Source organism: Necator americanus, chromosome III, assembly GCF_031761385.1.
Source record: "Necator americanus strain Aroian chromosome III, whole genome shotgun sequence".
Taxonomy (NCBI): Eukaryota; Metazoa; Nematoda; class Chromadorea; order Rhabditida; family Ancylostomatidae; genus Necator; species Necator americanus.
The window spans coordinates 29,374,543-29,397,168 of record NC_087373.1 but is presented as its reverse complement, the minus strand read 5'-3'; the positions used below and the strand labels follow the sequence as shown (position 1 = coordinate 29,397,168).

The following is a 22,626-nucleotide window of genomic DNA, read 5'->3' as shown; positions in this document are numbered from 1 at the left end:
ATCTATCGTAAGGTTTTCTTTCAAATTACATACTTTTGTGGTTTTTTTTTTGTTGAAAGACGCATGTAGCTGCTATGTAAACTGCACTCATATGGCAGAAGTTACACAGATACTAGAAAAAAAATTTGTGGTCCGGGCTGCTGCCGATGCCCGACCGAAATAGACCAAATACCTTGAGGGAGAGTGGAATCTTTTGTAACAACTTTCTGTTTCGTTCAAATGAGCTGCCGGACATTGCCGGACTGAGGTTCTCGAGCCACTCGCTGTCCATAGGGAAACGCCAAGTTTCGCAGGTTATGGAAAAGCGACGAATGTCATCCCAGATCCCACGATATACAACCCCATCTCTAGCCTTTTTCTAGGATTCGCTCACTACGTCAGATGCGTGATATGCTGCTTTTGAGTCAAAATATGTCAATTAGCAGGTGAAATGTCATGAATTCCTACAAATGCCGCTAACATTTTTTGGAAGCAGCGAGTTGCAGCCATTAATACTTGAGTTTATCCGAATGGTAGCCTTACTATTCAAACATCTTCTTTGCCTGTCCTGCATATAAAATGTGAGGAAGATAAATCGATAGATCAGCGCTAAGTGCTTCAAACTTATCCTTTATGGTATATTTGCTTAATATATATCGTACTAAACGTGTGTGGAACATTAATCCTTTAATCCTTCCCTCTTTAGTTCTTCCTTCTAATTCTTTCTTCATTCGCAACTGCTTCATTTTCGCTTATAGCTTCTTTTTCCGGGACATTTCTCTTACTGACATAAATGAGGTACTGCAAATCTTGCAAGCTCGTCTTTTTAAAAGAATATCGTAGAAAACGAGACTTTTCTGCTGTAACACGAGCTGTTTCCTGCAAAAACGTATAATGATATTATTAAATTTTTCATATCTTTGTTGGGGATGCCCTTGCAGGTGTTTGCGCTTCATTCATCCATAACTCCGAGTCTGTTGCTATATCACGTACCTCAATATGACATTTTCCCTCAAATTTTTAACATGGAAAGTTCCTAAAAATTATTCTATCACGTTTTCTTTGCACTAATCGTTTGGTTTGGTGTTTTTTTTTCGCTTCTTGATTCACGCATTCTGTAATACGCTCTATAGACAGACTTATTTCAGCAGACTTAATAGTGCCTGTAATGCGGGTGAATGTGGCACGGGTTTGGGAAGATGCGGATTATGTGAAAGTTCGTAACATGTGTGACAGCACCCAAGGATGGCATGAGGTGGGTGTTTCTAATGCTACCATGAGTGTACGTACCCAGAAACCCAGTTAACACTGCCCGAAGAGCTCACAGAAACAATGGGGTGTCGTGTATACTCTAGCAACTGGTGATTATCGACAGTACGCTGTCATACCGTAGCCTCGATCGATAATCACCAATCGGCTGTGAAGCACACATGCGCGACACTATCGCCTTTGTGAACCCAATAAGTTTCACACCAAGAACTAAACTGTAGTTGGGACGCACTATGACGCGATAAAATCGAATTGGCAGTTACTGTAATGGTGCGTACTGACCTGGACTCAGAGCACGAAAAAAAGTCAGGGAGCACAACAGGGGCAAAAACGTCCATAGAGCCGTTCTCGTCGTTGAACCGTTTCATTTGCATAATGGCTGCTAACTTGGTGACTTCACTCTGATTACTACATGACCGGAGCTTGCATCGAAGTCCAAGAATGAATTTGGCGAAGGTCTCGCTGATCGTGGATTGCTGTGTAAGGAGCGACTGTGGAAATCCTCGTTAAAGGCATCATCCCACGATTCTGGAGTGGTGCGGATTTCAGGTGGGTTATGCCTATACGAGGTCGTAGATTGTTGGGAAGAGGGTGATTCCGTCCATTTTTTCCCAATTGCCGTAAAAAAAGGTCCCGGAATATGCGGCGCATGCATGAGGCTGGCGCGCTCCAATCGGACTCCTAGAAAATAGCGCCCTGGAACGCTCGAAGCCGTACCTTCCGGCTTTTTACGCCAATTAGAAAGGAATCTTCCTCCTCTCCATTATCTACGACCCCGTTTAGGTATAACTCATCTGAAACCGGCACCACCCCAGATTCGTGGGGTGATGTCTTTAATTCACGAAACAGCCTTCATGTAGGCTAACCCAACGGCGGTCTTTAGGCCCACCAACTTCCGAAAACAAATCGAAAATGCGTGGATAAAATTTGTAGCATACAAGCTTGGTGATCTTGGATTGCTATGGAATCCATTTTCAGTTCTTTTTCATGGAAGTAAAAAAAAGAGCTTGCTTGGACGGTTTTGGTTAAGTTGAAGCAGGAGTAGTTCCAGCTCTGTCTTCCTTTTTTCTTAGTAGCTTTAACTTACATGTGGAGGGTCCTCTAAGACTGATGCTTAGGTTTTAGGACCCGCGTGACTCACTTATTGACTTCCAGTAATGATTTCTCGATTGATGCACTATGACCATCTCAAATTCTTCTCAAATGGGAAACCCATTAGTCACTTTAGAACGGTTTTTGTGGACGTCCTTGCGCCTTTCCGCCTTCGCCATTACATGCCGTATTACAGTAATAGCACAGCTCGATTCTGTCGCATTAAGGTTCCCTCCAACCACATTTTACCCACACCGAATTTACTTTCAAGAGTACCGATCGAGAATTTAGGTGTACAAAAAGAAGATGATCACTGTTTATACGCAGTCAGTTCCGTGCAGTCATTACCAGATGATTAAGGTAAAGTCATATTTACCCTACGGTTTCTCCTGGAAGATCTTGAAATTAAGAGAATATGAAACAAGAACTAGGTAGCACCTGTCCAAGCTTGCGAGTGACTGGGGTTCGGACCATTGGGTAACTTCTGCGGATTAAGTTGCACCTTCCCAGAAGACTTAGCGTTAGAATACTCTCCTCAGGATTCAAGTTTTCTAGTGGATGAAAATCCATCAAAATTCTAGAGAAGACGTTTAGCGTTCTTCTCAGAAGTCGTGGCTCCGATCCCATTACCTCTGCAGGATTGAGGAAGTGAAGTCCTCCCCCTTCACTTCTCCAATCGTAAGACAAAAACTAAAAACGATGTTAACTAAAATTGGGCATGAAAATTGGAGTGTTATCATTTTGAAAAATCATAAGTTTATTAAATGAAAGAAACCGAAGCAAAAAACGAATACAGTTTTTTTGCTGTTGCGTACCGTCTAAAGTGAAAAAGTGAGCTTGTGAGGCGTGTTTTGTCTTCGCTTCTTTCGTTTGTTACTTGTTATCTTGCCAGGTGTTAAAAGAATAAAGTAAAGAAAACGCATTCTTTGAGGTAGTAAAAAATGACAGCGAATTCCTCGGAATATAGAACTTTTTTGATCTCATTTCATCATCTCCGTAGCATCTGTGGTATACCTTGAATTAAGAAATTTAAAAAGTTGGAAGGAGAATTAGAAATTAAAACGTTTTTATAAAAATGTAAAAGTGTGAGAGATAACAGCTATCAAATCCAAAAAAAAACATTAAGTATATATAATTAACATTTTTTTTAAAGATTTGCATATCCATGTGCGCTTCGCCTCTTAATTTGTCTGGATTTGTTATGGGTCACTGTGCATTTCAGAAGGGTCTGGCTTCATCCCATCACACATATATTATCTACTAGAAATATAGTCCTGACTTAGCTGTATTTGATATCATAAACTGAAAATCATTATGTCGGCTAGCTGCTCATCTACTTTTTTAGGATTTTTTTTTTATACTTGACGTACCACATTTCATTTTTTTAAAGGCGGAGGCGAAATTCCCTGATGTCTTACCGAGTGTTGCCTACGACGTACTACACGATTCGTCCTATCGAGCTCATTGGGATCGACACATGGCAGCACAATGTTACATAGGAATGATAAATCCAAACAATGACATTGGATACTATGCGTGTAAGGGTTTCCTCAGTGCGCAGCAGCGTAGTCCACACCACACCAGGAGGAAGTTTCAGTGACGGCGATGCCACCAATTCGTGCACGTGACTTTGTGATGCAACGTTCTTGGCTTGATACTGGAGAAGAAAAGATGATCTGCGGTCACTCTGTTTGTCATCAGGTAATCAATATTTGTTTTCCGTTCTATCTTTTATGCCTTTATTTTAATGCATTCATCCAAATTAGTTCAAACTTAATTTTATGTGAAGTCTGTGTTTTGTTGCTAGGTCTCAAACAGCTTGGACATTGATTTGAAGTTTTATCCTCCTTTAAACACCGATCGTTTCCAACACCTGCACTCCCGCTCTCGAGGGTAACAGTATTACTTCCATCTGTCATGGAGTTGATCACCTCTCTTCGGTAGAAGCGCATAAAGTGCTTCATGAACAAATTAGTGAGGAGATGTAGACGTCGGATTGAACAAGAAACGAAGGAAGAACAAGAGGAGCGAAAACGATTAGAACAGGAGAAGAAAGCTCGACGTGAAAAGTTCCTTCAAAACAAAAGTATATTCTAGTGATTTTCAACATTTACTCTGGATTTGATCTTACTATTCCATAATAAATTCGGCGCCATTTCTTATCCTCAGTCGTTGACGTAGTGCAAGACTTGAAATCCAGCACTCAGGTTTGTGAGGTGACGAACCTGAGTGCTGGATTGGAAAAAACCAAGAACAGACGCTAAAAAGATGAGAACGGAACCGGTGCCTAGTTATCCTCGCTCGCTACATTCTCGGTGCTCTTTTTATGTTCCTTAATTCAGTGATTTCCTCGCAAATGTTTAAATGTCAGATCACGTCGTTGGTTATATCTGTTTCCTACCCAGATGGAGCATTCTGATATAAATGTTCCACAGAGAGGATGTGAGGGATCAACACGTTTTCGCGGCTTTTTGAACACTAGCTTTCCAAGGACACCTCCATACGAATCTTCCCAGATATCCCATCTTTCCCCTTAAAATCAGAAAAATATAAAGTATAAAATCATCAGCGAGAGGATAGAATATTTGCAAGCCATCAACTCAATCCTTTTTTTAACCCTTATCTATTTTTGTGTTACCTTCTCGAAAACGATGCTAAAAACTTCTGGCCAGATCAAGTTACCGCCTTGGAACATCTATCATCAAGTACATGAATTCGAGATTGTCGTGAGAGAGGAGAACGGGAGCATTTGGAGATAAACGGATTACATAACACATGGATGACCTTTATGTTTTAGTGAGAAAGTGTGGGTACTCCGTCAATTGTGCCATGTCCTTTTCAAAGGCCTTCTTCTTTACAGTGCTCTCCTTTACATGGTCTTTCAGTCCTGTTTAGGTTCGGTCTTCTGTATTAAAATCGTTCATAAAAAACTGTTAACGTAAGCAGTTTGAACGATGAGACGATGCAGCATATTTTTGAGGTCTTCCAACTTTTCGAACTCTTGCACTGTGATTTAGTGCGAAGAGCCTCTTCAGTATGTATGTAAAAACTGACGGTAACCTTATTCGAACATAGGTGCGATAGGGAGGACCCGGACCCTCCTCAGGTGAAGGAGGTCTAGCACATGGGGTGCAGCTCAAATGATGAGGATCCCTTAGCCAACCGTCCGAAAGTGAAGGGGATCTTTTCGCCAACCATCAAGAAATGAAGGGGATCGGTACACTGGCTCCGGCTCTCGCATCTATGTATTCGAAGCTGATGTAATAAAGTGTTATACGATCCTTTACCGACCACAAGCATTGTCGACCTTTGATGGAAAGGACTCTGAGATGGCGTGTCCATCTTTCTTCAGATGGAAGCAAATGGACGTGGCTGTCGAAGTGATCAGAGAAAGCACGAGTGACCCACTCCATCCTCTTTCTCGATGCAGCGACTTGGTGAATGACGAACTTTCGTGACATATGTTTTTTCTCATCGCAGCACCATCAGCTTGTAATTGTATATTCTCCGCTTTTTAAGGTCTTCTTTTACCCATATTACTCAAGAACTTGTCTGAGTTCCAGCTGCTCTTCGCTACCGCACTAATTTCTCCTTATAAACGAACAGAATTTATCAGCAGTGAAACAAAGAAAAAGCAAAACGTTTAGTACCCACGAGAAAAAAAATCCAAAAATGCGACTCTCACTCCATACGATTCATTCACTTTGTAGACTTTTGTTGACTAAAACACAGTAGTGGTTTCCGAAAATGTACATCTTCTCTCTTTGTCGCTTGTTTATTTCCACAACTTTTTCGAATTTTCAGGATTATCCTCCTATGAAAGGTTTCATTCGAGCAACTGCTTTGCTCTCTGCATATCTTATTCGACCGTTTGATGAGAATGGGTGCCAAATCACCTACATAAGTCACTCAGATCCTAAAGGTGAGAAGCTTCAGTTTTCTGATCTCAACATTCTCTCAAATCCGCAGTTATTCATAATAGTAGTTTTTTCGGTTTCTAGGAAAACTGCCGACATGGTTGGTCAATCGTCTAACACGGGTAATTGCCCCTAAAGTTATTAAGCGGTTGCACAAGGCTTGTCTTGCATATCCAGATTGGAAAGAAGATAACCAACCTCATCTCAAACCTTGGATTTTTGCGGAGCAACAGGTGTGCTCTTCGATTTGACTTGAAATTTTCCCTAGGTTTTTCTTACTGTCAAGATGATGCTCTCAAACACCTTGCTTATAGATGGAATTTCCGCGTGTCGATTTATCCAAATGTCAACCTCAGGAATATGAACAAGAAATTATAGACGAGTCTTCTGAACGTCCAAGCAAGGAAATTGACGTTGAAGAAGAGTAGCGCCATTCCGGCACACACGTCACGAACTACACATATCCCAGCCTCACTTGTACACTACTTCTGAACCCCATTGTACGGCATGTACACTGATTTGAACTAACCACGGAGTACTTAAATGCATATCAATGACATCTAGTTGTCGTGCAGTCTTCTCCATTCTTGCTAGCTACCAATCAAGATTCTGGGTCAGGATGTGATATATTGGCTCTGTTCTTTATAAAGATGAGTATATAGTTGATTCTACTGCAGCTATCTGTTTTGCCCAAGTTCTCACGTATTCTGAAAGTCGAAAGTTGTTCGTAAAGACGTAAAAAACCAAACCAGAACATACGAACAGAAGATGGGTAACGCTTAAATTTTCATTTTGTTAAGATCTCACAAAGATGAATCCTAACTCGAAGTACACTAAAGATCCCAGAAATGTCTTATTCAGACAATGGGAGGAGACGAACTGGATCGAGATCATCTATCAAGCATGCAAACGAACCTGTTTGGACTGAATTTACATTAAGAACTCAGAAACTTCTGTAAATTTCCATGGTTCATACTTGAGTACTGCTGATTTTATCAAATAAAAGTGATCAGCATCGTGAGAGTAAGCAGGCAGGGAATTTGGTTCTTTTCCTTCCATGCTTTCTTCGCTATAACTCGCTATTATAGTCCATTAATGCCTGAACCAAAACATAAGGTTGTTGTTATTGTAGTGTTGGATTCATGAAATAGCAAAAACTTACGCGCCCTCCGGCCAGCTGGATGCCTTCACCGGACGACAGTTCGGATCACTACCGTCGTTGTGACGCTGCTGTTCCTATCGATACATTTCTGGTTGAGAATGAGAATCATAAACAAGGGAGGGTCATTCCTGTTTCACGTGAAAGCACTGATGAAAAGCCACCGAACGAGAAATTCAGTGAAAACCATCCATACGAATCGACATCAGGAAATCTACTGCTTTTTGCACAGTTATGTTCACTTAGTAAACGAAAAAGGTCCCTATATGGATGCTATCATCTGTGTGGGCAGCCAAAGAGAGCTAACGTCGCGATCATGTAACAAGTGAAAATAGAAAAAGAAATTACCAGTATAAAAGATGTTGCGCGAGATCAAGATCAACTTATTGCAATTTCTTAATTTATTACTACTGTCGTAACCTGCTCTGACGAGGTAAAGTGTTAATGGTCACAACTGCCCAGATCCGGAGTAGCTTGCACTGGAGTAAGCCAACAAATGCCGGTCGGCCCCTCCGGACCCAAGGAACGCACAACCAGAGCCCTAAACACCGCTCCGACTACTTCGAGGGTCCGGTTGCACCGTGACCCCCGCTTCCGCACCGTGCCCAAATGAAAAAACAATAAGATGTGATACGCAATCAATATATAAGATGGTTTGTCCTAATGACATGCACTACGGCTACATGATGGCTACATGCCATATATACGAACAACATAGATAGGGTACAGTATACACGACGCAGTGGGAAGGTTAGATGGGTGTGTGGGAAATGGCATTCGGCTCGAGGTATGCGCCGGTATATACAAGGGTAACAAAATGGAGCAAAACGGAGCCCAGAGCGCACTATAACGGCCTCTGTACACTGGCTGGCGGGCGAGAGATACACTAGCATTGGTACCCACAGTTTTTGCGCCGGCTGCGAAAGTTGTGCACAGACACGTCCTGTGACACGTCCATATCTGTGGTGTCCTATTGTTATGGTTTATTATTAGTAATGTATTATTACGTGAATACCATGTGAAAATGCAGGAATCAAAATACAGATTCGGTGACAACCCACGAGGAAATCTCATCCCTCCTTGAAAGCACATACAGTGAAACAAACAAACTTGAGTAATATATTCGGTTGAGGAATAAGTCACGTGTGTTTTCTTTTTCTTCGACTTAGAGACAGCACGAGACTGACGATGTAGGGATCTCTTCACGCATAGAGTGGAATGAGGGTGCAGTTCACGAATATGAGCGTAGCGTGACTGCACTCAATGTTCCCTAATAATTCAGAAAAAGGCGTTTGAAACGGCCTTGTGTGATCTGATCCGATGTGACCTGATCCAGCAGAAGCTGTTCTATCTATGCAATAATTATCTCTATGTGCATTTATGATTCCAAAAGAACGAAAACGCTCACGGCTTATTACTTAGTCGAAGCATCAATGGATTTGTCACCTTTTGAAAAGTTAAAAGAGATTAAAAAACGCTTTCTTGTCATAAAAGTAGAAGTAAACGTGTTCGATTAGCAAGGATGTGGGATTTAAAACATTCCTGTTACACTTTCCGTTTAATCGCCTCTTGTTGAATAGAAGATTCAATTTTCAAAACCTAAAGCATATTGATTGGTTTTTACGTGTGGGACTTCTGTGGCAGTCAATTACTACTGACCTAAACAACATTTCTATAAATACAATCAGAAAATTTGTTGACAAACATATGATCAGGACATGGTTGCAAGGTTTGTAATAAGTCCAGAAAGCACGTGCTGAATAGTGATTTATTGTCGTGAGTTTGATTAACAAATCAATCAACACATAAATCCTCCAAACTATGTTTCATAATGCATTGTTATTTCATTACCAGTCTGAACGTCCGGCTAAAGCCGGACTTCAGACTTTCTGTGGTGTTCGCTTCGCTCCCCTTCACTGATCAAAGAAAATCAATATTAGTGCCCTTTTCTGTGAAATTAGGCTTGTGTATAGAGGCAAAAGATTTCACACTTCAGCTTCAAACACTCCGTCGATACCAATATAATGTAGACACAATTTAAAAGTATTACTCGAAATTTGGATTATCCTCCTGCTTCCCTCCAAGAGTTATCAATGAATGATGTTTAAGCACAAAATGACGTGAAAGACTTTATCCTACTGATAAAGATAACGTTCTACGTCATATCATGTAAACTGTTCGCTACTATTTAAGCAGCCGTTTGCATACATGTTTCCGTTTTCTGAGGAAGGCATGCTACCAGCTTGAGGCGAAAGGAGAAGGAAATAGACACGCGGAGGACGAAGTTATTGCGCACCAATCCGACGCCGCGGGACCCGTCATACCTCATTTTTTAGCTATCTGGCGCCGGCGCACCATTCCGACGCCGATGGACCCATCGCACCCCCCTTTTGGAATTTCGTGACACACACATCACACCACACACACACGTGACAGAATAAGCCGTTATTATATATCATGATCATGATATTACTTGTCTCACAATATTTTAACACAGAAAACAATGCATTCATGCGGTGAACAGTATAATTCATTTACAATACGGCTACTGGTCCAGCAATTCGAAAATACTATTGAAATTCTTCAGCAAACAAGTTTGTTAACAGGCAAATAAATTAAGCAAAACACCGATATAGTCGTTCAGAGTAGTATTTTTTGGTGCAGATTTAGGTTTTCGTTTCTTCCATCATTTTTCCTCATTAGGGCTCGTCCCCGATCCCCTGAAACAATAACAAATCATGTTATTATGAAATATCGTCCTTGTTAGCGTAAGAAAGTCAAACAACGTCTACTGTTACGTAAAACTCTTGAGTGCTATATGACAGAAGAAGGATAGAATGAGCAGAATGTGCTGAATACAAAAAGACTTCTGACTTGCTTACTGCTGAAACACTTCACAAGCACACAGGATCCCACTCCCCATTGAAGGAATCACCGACTCCTTACTGGACCACTTAAGCTTTAAAGGCAGCCCACCACTAATCCGAGGTGGTGAGGGAATTCGCTGGAAAAGCTAGAGATACTGTTGTAGATTGCGGGATGCGGGATAATCATCGTAAAAAAAAAGCTCCGCGGAAGATGCGGCTCTTACTACCACTTCAGTTGCAACGTGCTCTTACTGTGCACGCAGCCTATTCGAGAGAAATCAGTGACGGTTAGGGAGAGATGAGCGGAACCATCGCGGATCCCATAACCTACAACGTCAGATTCGTAGTAGGGTGCCTTTGAGCGGTTTTAGAGAGATGCACAAGACCTTATTCCCAGGTGTTACCTAAGAAATTGTGCGAATTTGTTTCTGGTGCAAACCTATCAGTCGTCGTTGTTGAACTTCTCACCGTTATCGTGTCTTTCTGTGTCGCCGCTACGTCATCCTCGTTCACTATTTCAGCCAGTAATTTCTCCTAAAATAAAGTTTTAAGAATCGGCGGTAGTACCTCGCAAGTCACAAACATTCTCAGAAGAGGTGAGAGTTTAAAGATGTAAAATCCACTCACTTTTCGCTGGCATTCGCTTTCAATTTCCCTTTGTGTAGATTCTGGCTTAAGATGAACTATCTTCTTCTTGCTCCACCATTCTGTTGATCTTATCTACATGCAAAATCACATTGGCTACTAAGTTCTCATACCCTTTTTCCTTAAAATTTGATTCCCAATGCAGGCGGACATAACGATACAGAACGCTCGCGACAAAAATGTACGGTAACCCATGTCGTTCGCCGTCAGTAGCCGTGGAAATAATACCTGACAAACTCTAAAATTTCCCAAAAGAAAAGAAAACTAACTTCAAGAAAGAAAAGCTGAACTACTGCTCACTTGCTTTAATGTTTGCTCCACTACAAAATTCTTCAAGATGCAATGTTCTTATAAGGTTAATGTGGGGTTATGTGCATGACAAACTTATATTTCTAAAAGTACGTTTTGGCATAATCGGGTCAAAACGACATGAAACCTAACACAGTTGCATAACCGGCTGCACTCGAAGCGACGCAGTGGACCCGGCGGTCGGGACCACTGCGAACTACAGCGATGAGTGGTGGTAGCGAAGATCCTCTCTCGTTCCTAACCGCTGCGCTCTACCGCTTCGAGCGCAGCCGCTCATGCAGCTGCACCGAGCTTCAGGTCTTTTTGGCCCCACTATACCACACCACATTTGCTCATGCAGGAATATTATTTTGTACATTATTGATTCCCATGCGGAAAAGGGAGACGCAAACAAGGATAAACAAGATTTGTGCAAGCAATCGCGAGCGGTTGAAAGCCTAAAAGTGGAAGAAAATCGTAAGATACGGCGCCAATATCACTTATCCAACTACATAATCGAGCGAGAGCGAATAAATGGGCCCTGGGTCAATACACTGGTAGGGAAAAAATCGTTCAAATTCATCATGGAAGTACACGTGCCCGCGCGTTCTATTATAGTATGGTCTGTCCTATGGACGATTATGGTCTGCAGCGAATTGCCATCGTAATGAATTTGGGTCGGTGAACTCAAGCGCAAATTAGCGTGGGCGGAAAAAGAATGCGTTCCTGGTTTCATTTCCATCGCATCGCTTATGCTCCCATAGACACACGCAATGGAATAAGATCCTGATATAAAATTGAATAAGTGGCAATTTCTGGATAAGATATTCTTTGCAGTAGCCGATAGAAGCAGCATAACTGAAATCACCAGGACGAACCTTTTCTGATCTTTCATCTGCTGCACTTGGTCGAGGCGATTCTCCTGGCGAAAACTTCTAAAAATTCAACATTAACGCCGGGTTTAAGGTCACATTCACTGTTTTTCTTCAAACAGAAGTCTGTAGTAAGTTCGTAGATGCTTCATAGTAGTATAAACAACCACGGTAATTCTCCAGTACACAAAATATGTAACCTGAATGGTGTTTAGAACAAGTAACATGCAGTCAAACATAAACAATACTAAATCAGTAGTGCTTGATAGTGAATGAAACACACCCGAAATTTCTTTATTTTTAATTTTCACTGCAGAATAGTTTACCTCACTTAGAAGAGAGAACAAAAAGCGATCAAAACGGAAACCGATGAACGCAACATTTTTTTTTTCAACGAACTCAAACGAGAAGAACTTATACTGCTTCATCGAAAGATTTGCAGACTTACTACACATGTCCTGACTCCAAATTTCTCCTGTTCCTGTTTCGGCACTCGTTTTGCCACTTCAGGTCTAAAGTGATTTTTTATTCACACACACAAGAGTGCAAATATTTGTCAGAAGCAATGAGTGTTTATATTTGTAAATGTAGGACAGTTTTGTTACGATTGAGTTGGTGAATTACGTGACTTCTCTCCGCTCACGAAATTTCGGAACTATGACTGATATCAGAGGTTTCAATGTGCACCGGTGATTTTGGTCTTGAACTCTGCATTTTTTTGCATTTAGTTTGCAAAAATTTTGCAAACGTAAACGTATTGCATTGCTTTTATAAACACTCAGATACTTCTTCATTTCCCCATGAAATCGGTTGACTTATGTTCTTTATGAATCTTTGTTCGAAGTCTTATTAAAAAGTTTCCCTCTTGTCATTCCCTTCTGAAAGTCGAAACTGATGCTGAGCATCGTTACGTTACTCGAAAGGAGAGCATTTTATTCCGCAGATTGATCTGCAACTGAAGGAAACGTGTGGAATGCGTTCCCTCCTCACGTAAATATGGAAAAAAAACTGATCACATAGAGTCTCAGAAAAAGCACTTTTCGAGATGATAGCGGTTGACAGCGGTCCCACAGCTCTTTAAGATTCCCCTCCTTTGTTAGTACTGTACGGGTGGCCACTTGACGATCGTTGCGTGACCAGTGCACATAGCTTGGGCGGGGATGAGTGCAACCTGCGAATCTAACGGATGGACAACTGTATTTAAGTGTGATGAAATCGGCTCTCTCACTGATAAGTTTGCCGGCAGTTGAAGCGTTCAGCTCTCCATAATTTGTTTTTTTTTAACTCATATTTCTAAGCCCCGCCTCGTTACCTCTTGGCTTACTCATCTCACTGTTCCTATTCTAATTGTTTTCATCTCTTGCTTGTCTTCAAGTTCTTTTGAATGACGGAATCGTTCAGTCGTTAGCTCAGTAGCAAAGTTTCGCTACTAGGATTCTGTGAGATAGATGTGTGATGAGAGCGCTTCGAAAAAAAAGTGGAGAAAGACCTCCTCAAACGCAGAAACGTCGAGCAACCTGCAAATACCTTACGACAACCTACAATTACACCAACGACCATTCGATCTGGATATCCCATGAACAACACATTTTTGCTAATTCACACTTGAGAAACCTAATTAGGTCTCGGTTCTTATTCGTTTCCATTTGAAAGGTTCAACTAGGCATTGCAGTTCCGAATAGAAACTGCACTGCGTATGGTTTACTGCACGGAAAAGCACTTGTGCCCCACTTTCGATGAGCACTCGCATGTTATCTTTTTATGTGTTTAGCCGATGCTACTAGTTGCACAAAGAACAATCACACAACAGCTTTTGTTGTAGCTTTAAGATCACGTGAAAATCAGCTGAAAAACCCAACAACTGTATCCGTAGTTTCTTATCCACTTTCACCACCATTTTCGATTCAAGTGTGATGTGTTCGGATTCAATGAATCCTATTCATTTTTGCGAGCGCACTATGTATGCTAACATTATAGAGTAAAGAAAAAATATGGATTCGCCATTCGAGCACAACCCTGCAGCACAGTTATGAAAGGACCCGCTTGTATTGTGCGGTTGTTTCGAAACCGCGTTAGGACTACCACGCATTCCTAACTCCTTCAGGGATTCGTAAATTGGTACCAGAATTGTCTGGTAAGATAAGAACAGTGACGTCGCCTGCGCTTTTATAGACTTCAAACGATTCACAGTTGAAGTCGAATACTAAAACTATTGCAGATTGATCAATGCCAAGAAAGTCATTCATTTTACTCTTTACACGCATGGGATAGTACTACCAAGTGATGTTCTTGTTTCGATTGTTCGATTAAGAATACAAATGATGATTAAGGCACGCAAATATGAACACAGTTCACTAATCATCCCAAGCTGTCGCGGTGACCTACTTGACCTAATCAGAGGGCTGGTGTTAAGTAGTAGTCTAATACAGTAGAATAATGGAAAATAGATTAGCACATAGCTGAATATTAGGGAAGTAGCTTAGAATGTAGTAATTACTTCCGTTTCGCCTCCACCCTTAGAAGTCTGACGCGGTTGCCGGCGTCTTCGCCGGGATGATTTTGAACACAGCTTCGCTCAAACTTGCTCGACCTACAGAAAGCTCGCATAGAATTTATCTACTGTCACTGTTCTGTAGCCTGCGAGACTAGGCTTTTCGCTTGAAATCCCTGTCGACACTCAGTTATCTTAAGTCGACAATGTCCGATGGTTCAGCGTAACCAAGCGGAGAGTTGCTGCCAAGGACGTTACTCTCCCACTAGCTGTTTGACCTATTGGGGTTCGGGTTTGTCAGTGTTCTGGACGACAGGACCTTTTGTAACATTTGAGAAACTTCCGGTATATAACTGTGCAAATTACATAGTTCGTAGGTGCCCAGAGCGTACACTCAAATCCCTGATTTCATTCAGCATAAATACGGCCACCGCGAGCAGGCAGCAGTGAGACTCGCATATGCGGCAGCAGTGTAGTGATAATCAAATAGGTTACTAGCCCATTTGCGAGGAAGTGAATGAGATAAGGATTAATTTCTTTTCTCTCGGACATGCAACATCCGTCTGTATTAGTATTAGCTACTATTTACGATAAGATCTTTCGTCAATTTCTAGTCGCCACTTAAGCTGTTTATCAGTGTGCTTTTCATTCGTGGAGACAGAAAAGCAAACATTATGAGAGTAAGGTGCATAGAGTAGATATAGGACGGCGTACATTAAGATGTAGTTCAGCAGCTGCGGGCGCCTTAGCCATAACGGTTTTTTCTCAGTGCTTCGCATGCGTCTTGTTCATTGCTGCTGACTCTTTTTCGTGCAACCAGCGCGTCACACAGTCAATTGGTCCCATTTTCTACTGCCAAAAGTATCACGCTGCCAAAGAGATGGGGTGACGTGTTCGTAACACGGATGGACCAGCCGAGAGCTCAGCTGCATACGGCTCAAGTCAGGGACCTTGTCAACGTCAATCACGAGACATGCCGTGGTTGCTATCATATTCATAATATGGTTACCACCAGTGGAGGCGCATCCTGTGGAAAGGTCTTCATATGCTATGAGTTCGACATTTCCAACTTGTTTGGACATTGGAAATGAACCCTAATTATCTAGCTATTAACTGACTACTGTTAAGGTCCCAACCGTCTTGGCAAAAAGTGTCGCTACGTCACGTAATAAGCCTCAGCGCCCTGCACACTGATGAGAGTCCACCCACCTCAGATGTCAGGTGGTATGGAAACTGGTGAAAGGAAATCTAATCACGGGTTGCTCGAATGCCCTTGATTCTGGACCAAACTGATTCGACTACGACTCGGAACGGGGGCGGTTCTTACAACGCAAAGAGCGGTATCCTCAACGTCGACCTGACCTAATCCCCTTCTTGAAGCTGCAGAACGCATAAAATTCCAAGTGACTGCTGTAGAAAAGAACAACTACAGAAGTAGTGACGTGCAACAAATGCGAGAATGAGGCTAGTGGAGCTCCAACAGGGCCGGTAAAAAAACTTCGCGCGGTCGTGAATGGTCGTGTGCGTGAAAAACGAGTAGTCCAACCTTAATAGCTGCCTCTAGATAATCGAATTTGCATAATGCAAATATTTCGCTTTATTCGTGACTTCTTGGTTTTGCTCGTCCTCCGATACGGTATCTATGCAAGAGATTGAGTGGAGGTCGATGTACGATTGCGTGCATTTTCGTGCTTACGAGCATAACGCAAAGTATTTATTCATCTCGAGAAATGAGCTAGCAAAAATCCATAAATCACTTTTTGTAACCAAGACATCTTACGATAGCGACTGCGATTGCTGTAAAAATAATTAGTGTTATGTTACACATTCACACGTACACAACAAATACCTACTTGGCGGCGGCAGTTGCGGGAATTTTCCTTGGAAAACTGCACGAAAAAGTAGGGACGAGTACGTGTACGCGGATGTGAAAAATTTTAGCAATATGGTTTTAGAGTTTAGGTGACTAGACGGATAGACAGTGGAAACAACGAGAATTGGAAATTTCTGAAAGGATTTCGGTAAGTAAGAATTTCCAAAAAAAAAGGGGGGGAAGAAAAAATTTCTCTTTGATCAAACTAGAAACTATTGGACTGTTTAGTATGCTAACAGGAAACCTTTTTTTTAGCCTGGAATTGATTATTCTTATCCTTAAATGGAATCCATTCATACGCAAAACTATGTAGCTTTGATTCGCAAGTAACCATTCTCAACTACGATAAACTCAAAAAAATTCAGTGTTAAGTTCAAACTTGATGTTTGAAGAGTTTGGATAGAAAGTAGAAGCACCATGAGGGATTTTATACACAGATCTTCACACCTAACAGTAAACCGTTTAGATGAGCTCCCTAGAAAGATGAAACTGTTAATCTAAGATGAGCTGAAGATCTGCCGCTTCTAAGGCGAAAGTCATTGCTGTGTCAAAGTTCAAATACCGTTAAAAGTACAGTACCATGTTTGAATTCTCATAAACACCTTCAGCTTGAAGCAGAACTTAAAAGAGTTTGGAATTTGGAGCACTTGTACCAGTTCGCTAATTGAAGGCGGCAAATTAAAGGGTCAATTAAAGGGTCTTGGGGCTTTTTCTGTGCGAAACAATACATATTTCCTTATTATATAGGATTTTTTGGAGTGACAGACCTTATCCCTTCATGTTTCTGATTGGAATTCCGGGAAATTCGCTTTCTTTTCGGAGAATTTTGAAATGCGGCTTTCTGTAAATGTTTTTTTTTCCTTCGGAGAGAACTTTTAGAGAATAAGTGGGTGAAGTGTTAGTAGTTACTCAAATGTGTATGTAGAGGAGAAGCTCAAACAAGGGAGCACAATTTCTTTTGAAAGCACGTCATACTATGCAGGTGTGTACGCTCAAGATTTTAGAAAAGTTTACCCCTAGTTTTTCAGTTACTTCATCTAGGTTTTGAAAAGTCAGTAGTAATGAAAGGAGGAATGAAAAAAACCAGAACGTTGAGTCATAATCAATAAAAATCAAGTAACTTGGATTTCAGCTAGAGTTATCAACCACAATCCGCGTTTTTATATCGATTCCCTTGGATGAAGTAGGATTCTCAAGATTTCTTGAAGCATATTTTTCTTCTACCGATTCTTCTTTCCCTCTTCTCCGATTTTGGGAACCGACATATATGTATGTATACATATAAAATTCAAATTTTTTAATGCTGGCATTTGAAAAAAGATACAATGTCATCCTTACTGTATCCCGAAACCTACTCACCTCCTTTTTGATGAATATACGTGAACGCTTTCGCGCACATAATGTCCACAGAACAATAAAATTAAAGCCATTACTGAGCAAGTAAAGAATTTGGTCGACATGCATTTTTGCAATTCTTTTACCATTCAGTTCTGAAATGAGTAGTGAACATGAATTCCGTAGTATTCGGCGGTTCATTAAATGTCGTTTTTCAAAAATATTACAAGAACTATTACTGATTACTCCCTCTCTCTCTAGCTGCGATCCGATTTCGGAGCCCAGCGAGGGTCTCACTTTGAGTATAGCATCCCACTTTTTACCCGACGATACAAGAGCAGTTTCAAAGAAAGTACTCTTTGCCACATTTAACATTACCATCCAAAAGCAGTAGCGTTCAAAAATACAAAGAAGACTATTTATCAAGACTTCTCAAATCTTATGAAGCACGGATAACATCTTGATTGGATACTCAAGATTTAACCGACCATGCGCTACAACAGTGAGACTGCTTCTCATAGAAATTAGCTAAAAAATGGAGCATACTTGATGTTTCATTATTTTCCCGTATCGGACTTATCGTGAATTGTTGACATTTGTTTGAGCGGCTGCTCTATGAATATTTTCCTCCGCGATAAAACTACATTCGGAGACAATTTCCACGCTCCATACACTCTTATTTTTACTTTTATTTTTTTTACTATTTCTTACTTTTTGTTTGCTACTTTTACTATCTCCAATGCAGTACTGGTCTGTGCTTCCCTCATCTGACTAAGAAAAGGTTATTATTCCAGACCACAGTTTTTTCTAACATAAGCTTCTATTAAAGCTTCTCGGTGAGAAGAAATTATTATGGTCCCTTTTATTTGCTTCTGTATAATAATGTATCTTTGCTTTTCCTCTTACCCTTCCATTGTTAATTACAGTTCGTATAAATCGTTTAGCCCTGTGCGCATATTAGAAACGGTCAGCGAAGTACAAGTCAAGGATTTTTCTGGAATATATTTCTATGAATTAAATACGACTTCTTAAATACGACGAGTTGATGCTCTTTTCCTTCCTTCTTGGTGTTTTTTTCCTGAAAAATGTTTGTTTCTGTTTATATATTAATTTACTTCCGATTGGATTGATTGATTATTGTGCGTCATACCCTTCTACATATGACGATCTTCTATTTTCGAACCCATCTGAAAACTGTTTGAGGAAAATACGTTTGACCGGAACTGGTTTACTGGTAGAACTCTCATGAGCACCATTTCCCACTATAAATAGTCTTCCTATGCTTGACTCATTCTTTCTCATTTGAAGGTTTGCATTCTTCTTCTTTTTCTTTTTGTTATGGTACCTTCGGAGTTCTGTGCGGAACTAATCGTAATCTCTTGAGCTGAAGCACTTGAACTGAGTTTTGCGAACCTGCCTTCCTTCCTTGGTCTCAGAAAAAATTCGTTCACGGCAAAGAGCGCGATTCTGTAGGACGGGATTTGTCAGCCCGTTCCTCAAACAAGGATATGCGGAAGTCCAACATCTAGCTCCTTCTGATCTCTCTTCTGTTCTGTCCTCCCTTTGTGTTACTAAGTTGTCCCCGACACAATGTTATGATACCCTTCATTCTTGGCCAACATTTCGTGTTCGCTCTCTTCAGAGTCAGAGAGGGTGAAATAGCATTTACTGATCAAATGATCAGTGACTTATGTAATCAATTGCCTTGCACGCCAAACAAGAAGTAGTACAGTTAAGATTTACTCCATTGAATAGATAAGGCGTTCTACAGAATAAATCGCGTTCGATTTCGCCCTTTCAAGCTCTGAAGAAGGCGAATTCGCTCGAACGTTAGACAAAAATAAAGGATCACAACAACCTCATGTTCGACTCAGCTTTAAAAAAGTACTGGTAAAATATAATTTATTTCCTCTCTCTCAGTCACATAACTCTCGAAATTGCGAATGTTGGTAATGTATTTTCGTACACAAACAAAACTTTAAATGTCCTCTCCAAGCAATAGGAGTGAACCTCATTCATTTATTGATCAAAATTTGAACATCACAATGTTGTAATGTATCTTTCTTCTCCATTCTCCTAGATCGATAGTATCTAATCATATGTAGGAATTCACTCATCGACGTAAATATATGGATGAAGCACATCCTAGCACAAATCATCGTCGTTCGTGGAAGAAAAGCGGATCAAATGTTATTTACACTAATTCGTTGAAGTTTTTTTCTAGACATCTGCTTCTTTAATGTTTCAAATACAGTGAGTCCGACCTCCGAGTGAGTATGCTAAGTAAGATGTCCTGATATAAGTGAGATATGAACAGTGAACTATGATCCGTAGTATTTCAATTCGACTATTTTAAGTACTAGTGAAAACAATCGCTGTTGACTATTCTTAAGCATCTTTAACAAGTTCGTTCTCTGTTGTTCCCTCAAAAATCACAATATTGAAATTGATAAGGACTTCCCTGTCAGCAAGCAACTGTCAACGAAAAACACTCATCCACTGTTCGGCTTCACCATCACCGCCAGTTTGTGCGAGCACAAATTGTCCTTTCCTTAACTTCTGTAACCAGTTAGTTTACTTCCACTTTCACAATTCACTTCAGAGCATTCCCTCAATGTTCTCGACGTTTCCCATCATTGTAACCTTGCCTGCATCGAATACATCACTACAAAAATACAAAAATGACTGCTCTCCGGAACCCAGATGGAACAACAACAGGATCGAGAAGGAATATGGAGAAGGTCATTCACAACTTCTACTCAGATCTATTCGACGCTCACGTCAAACGACCTGAAACATAGTGCCGGAGCAAAAAGCAGCGCTCAAAGTGGCGCAATACAACTAGCCTCTTCGATCGAGAAGGGAACCTTGCTTACCTCCGCAGTCTCTTTTCAAGAGGCTACGACTGCGCCGCCTAGCACATCCAGTTGTGCAGGGCTTCAGGTCGACCATATATCATTACGGCGCAATTGGTGAATAGCCTCCAATTCGGAGCCGATTGGACAGAGGGTTTCACGGGCGCAGGCGTCACCGTATATACATCGGTACGCAGCAGAAAAGATCAAATTTTGACTGGTCTATAGCTTTAATCGTTGTGTATAGTGTCTACAAGCATCCGATCCACAAATTCGAAACCTGGACGATAATTCTCTTATGGAGGATTCAGCAACGGTAGCAACTGGTGCATTCGTGGCATCAGTAAGATTGTTCACTATTCTCCCTTCTTCCTTTGGAAGAAAAACTGTAGTTCCATCAGTACCATAGTTCTATACTTACTTCAAATGCGTGCAATTGAGAATCTCTACTTTTTTCTGACATTACACGAAGACGAAGTGTCTATCAATAAAGATGCACCACAATAAGTTTACAAAGAACATTTTTTTAACGTGACAGCTTAGGCAGATACATGAAAGCACACCTGCACCATTCTTCCATTGTCCTTTGTGATTCGGAGGCTCTTTTACAGGCGGTTTTTTATTTCTAGGACACGCTTGGAGCTGGAGTACTTTGTGTCGGACACTTCATTGAGGTGTGGCGTTTTTTCAATTTGCACAAAGAACAATGACGACACATGACAGCTCTTAAAGATTCAAGCGCATCTATGTCGATATATTAAGACCCGTTCCAGCTTGCGTAGGTTCATTCTGTCACATGTTGGCTGCTCGTCCGGCAAACTGCTAACGTTGTCGGTATTCCGGCCAAAGGGGGAGTTCCACCATCTCCGGCGGAACACGTGCGCGCACGTTCGAAAAATAGCCGTCCGAGGAAGCGAGTAGGGCAACTCCTAAATAATTTAGTATGAATAACAGGTAGATCGCTCTTTTTGTAACTTTCTTCCACGTCATAATTCGTTATGGTGTCTTTGTGCATCTGCAAACTCGTCGCTCTGACCACTGTCAATCATTCAATATCAATCGGATGGATGTAAGAGTGTGTTTACCGGCGCTAGTACAACTATGCAGGCAGTTCATGTTTTAGCTTTCATGATTTTGTGCTTGATTGGTGTTTTTAATGAGTTTTCGCATAAAAGTTAATTTGTAAATCTATCAAATAAGGTACGGACATTAACATTCTGCTGATGACATCGTTCTGACGATATCTAGAATTGTGTACTACTTTCTTAAGCTGAACCAAGATTGTTATTGATCTTTATTCTGGCTAACGTTTCGGCGTTGTCGCCTTCTTCAGAGCCTGGAAAAATCAAAGACACGTGTAATCTACTCTCTCAAATGTCTCGTCATCCCACAAGATATGATTTAGCAAACAGATTATTTAAAAGCAACGTCAGAAAAGCAGACCAGCGCTCACCTTGATAGCCACGAAATCGTGATGTTAGCGGACCACCAGTTGAGAGAGAAGTTGCGCCGCTAGTATTAACTAGTAACGATGCCCCCGCCTCTGACCCCGTAGGTCAAAACCCGCAAAGGTCCTGATATGGCGCCAGCTCGTTGGTCACAGCGATGCATTCTTCTTTACGATTTATATCTAGCATTAATCAAGCGGAATGCTGACCGAATTCATTTCTGAACATTTAGATGCATCAGTCTTCAGCTTAATCTGGAAAAGACGATGTTCATGCGCAACGAATGGGTCTCAGATGTCCCATTCACACTCAGCGAAACGAACATATCCGAATGAACCAGCTACGTTTATCTGGGTCGGGAAATGAACATGATGAACGACCTGACCCCTGAGCTGAGCAGGAGGAAATGAGCGGCTTGGGGAGCATATAAGAGCATCGGGGGTGTAGTGAAGAAGACCAAGAACACCCAGCTCCGTGCTCACCTCTTCGACACCATCGTACTTCCTGCTTTGACCTATGCTTCGTAAACGTGAGCA

General features: G+C 41.2%; 3 protein-coding genes across 3 annotated transcripts; 2 read left to right on the top strand and 1 right to left on the bottom strand.

The window, feature by feature from the left end:
- Positions 1-1,147: 1,147 nt before the first annotated feature.
- Positions 1,148-6,685, top strand: RB195_011333 (uncharacterized protein; the record flags this gene model as incomplete). The annotated part of the gene is made up of 7 exons (XM_013445900.2): positions 1,148-1,234; positions 2,632-2,700; positions 3,731-3,878; positions 3,938-4,041; positions 6,145-6,262; positions 6,342-6,490; positions 6,572-6,685. The coding sequence occupies 7 exons, from the start codon at positions 1,148-1,150 to the stop codon at positions 6,683-6,685; spliced, it is 789 nt and encodes a 262-aa protein (XP_013301354.2).
- A 753-nt stretch (positions 6,686-7,438) lies between these two features.
- On the top strand, positions 7,439-7,738 carry RB195_011332 (uncharacterized protein; the record flags this gene model as incomplete). The annotated part of the gene is made up of 1 exon (XM_064192694.1): positions 7,439-7,738. One exon carries the CDS (start codon positions 7,439-7,441, stop codon positions 7,736-7,738), a length of 300 nt encoding a protein of 99 aa, XP_064050277.1.
- Positions 7,739-10,102: 2,364 nt separating this feature from the next.
- RB195_011331 (uncharacterized protein) lies at positions 10,103-18,306 on the bottom strand (the record flags this gene model as incomplete). Its single annotated transcript, XM_064192693.1, has 8 exons — positions 10,103-10,136; positions 10,723-10,817; positions 10,911-11,003; positions 12,095-12,151; positions 12,537-12,600; positions 17,220-17,293; positions 17,812-17,942; positions 18,276-18,306. 8 exons carry the CDS (start codon positions 18,304-18,306, stop codon positions 10,103-10,105), a joined length of 579 nt encoding a protein of 192 aa, XP_064050276.1.
- Positions 18,307-22,626: the final 4,320 nt, after the last annotated feature.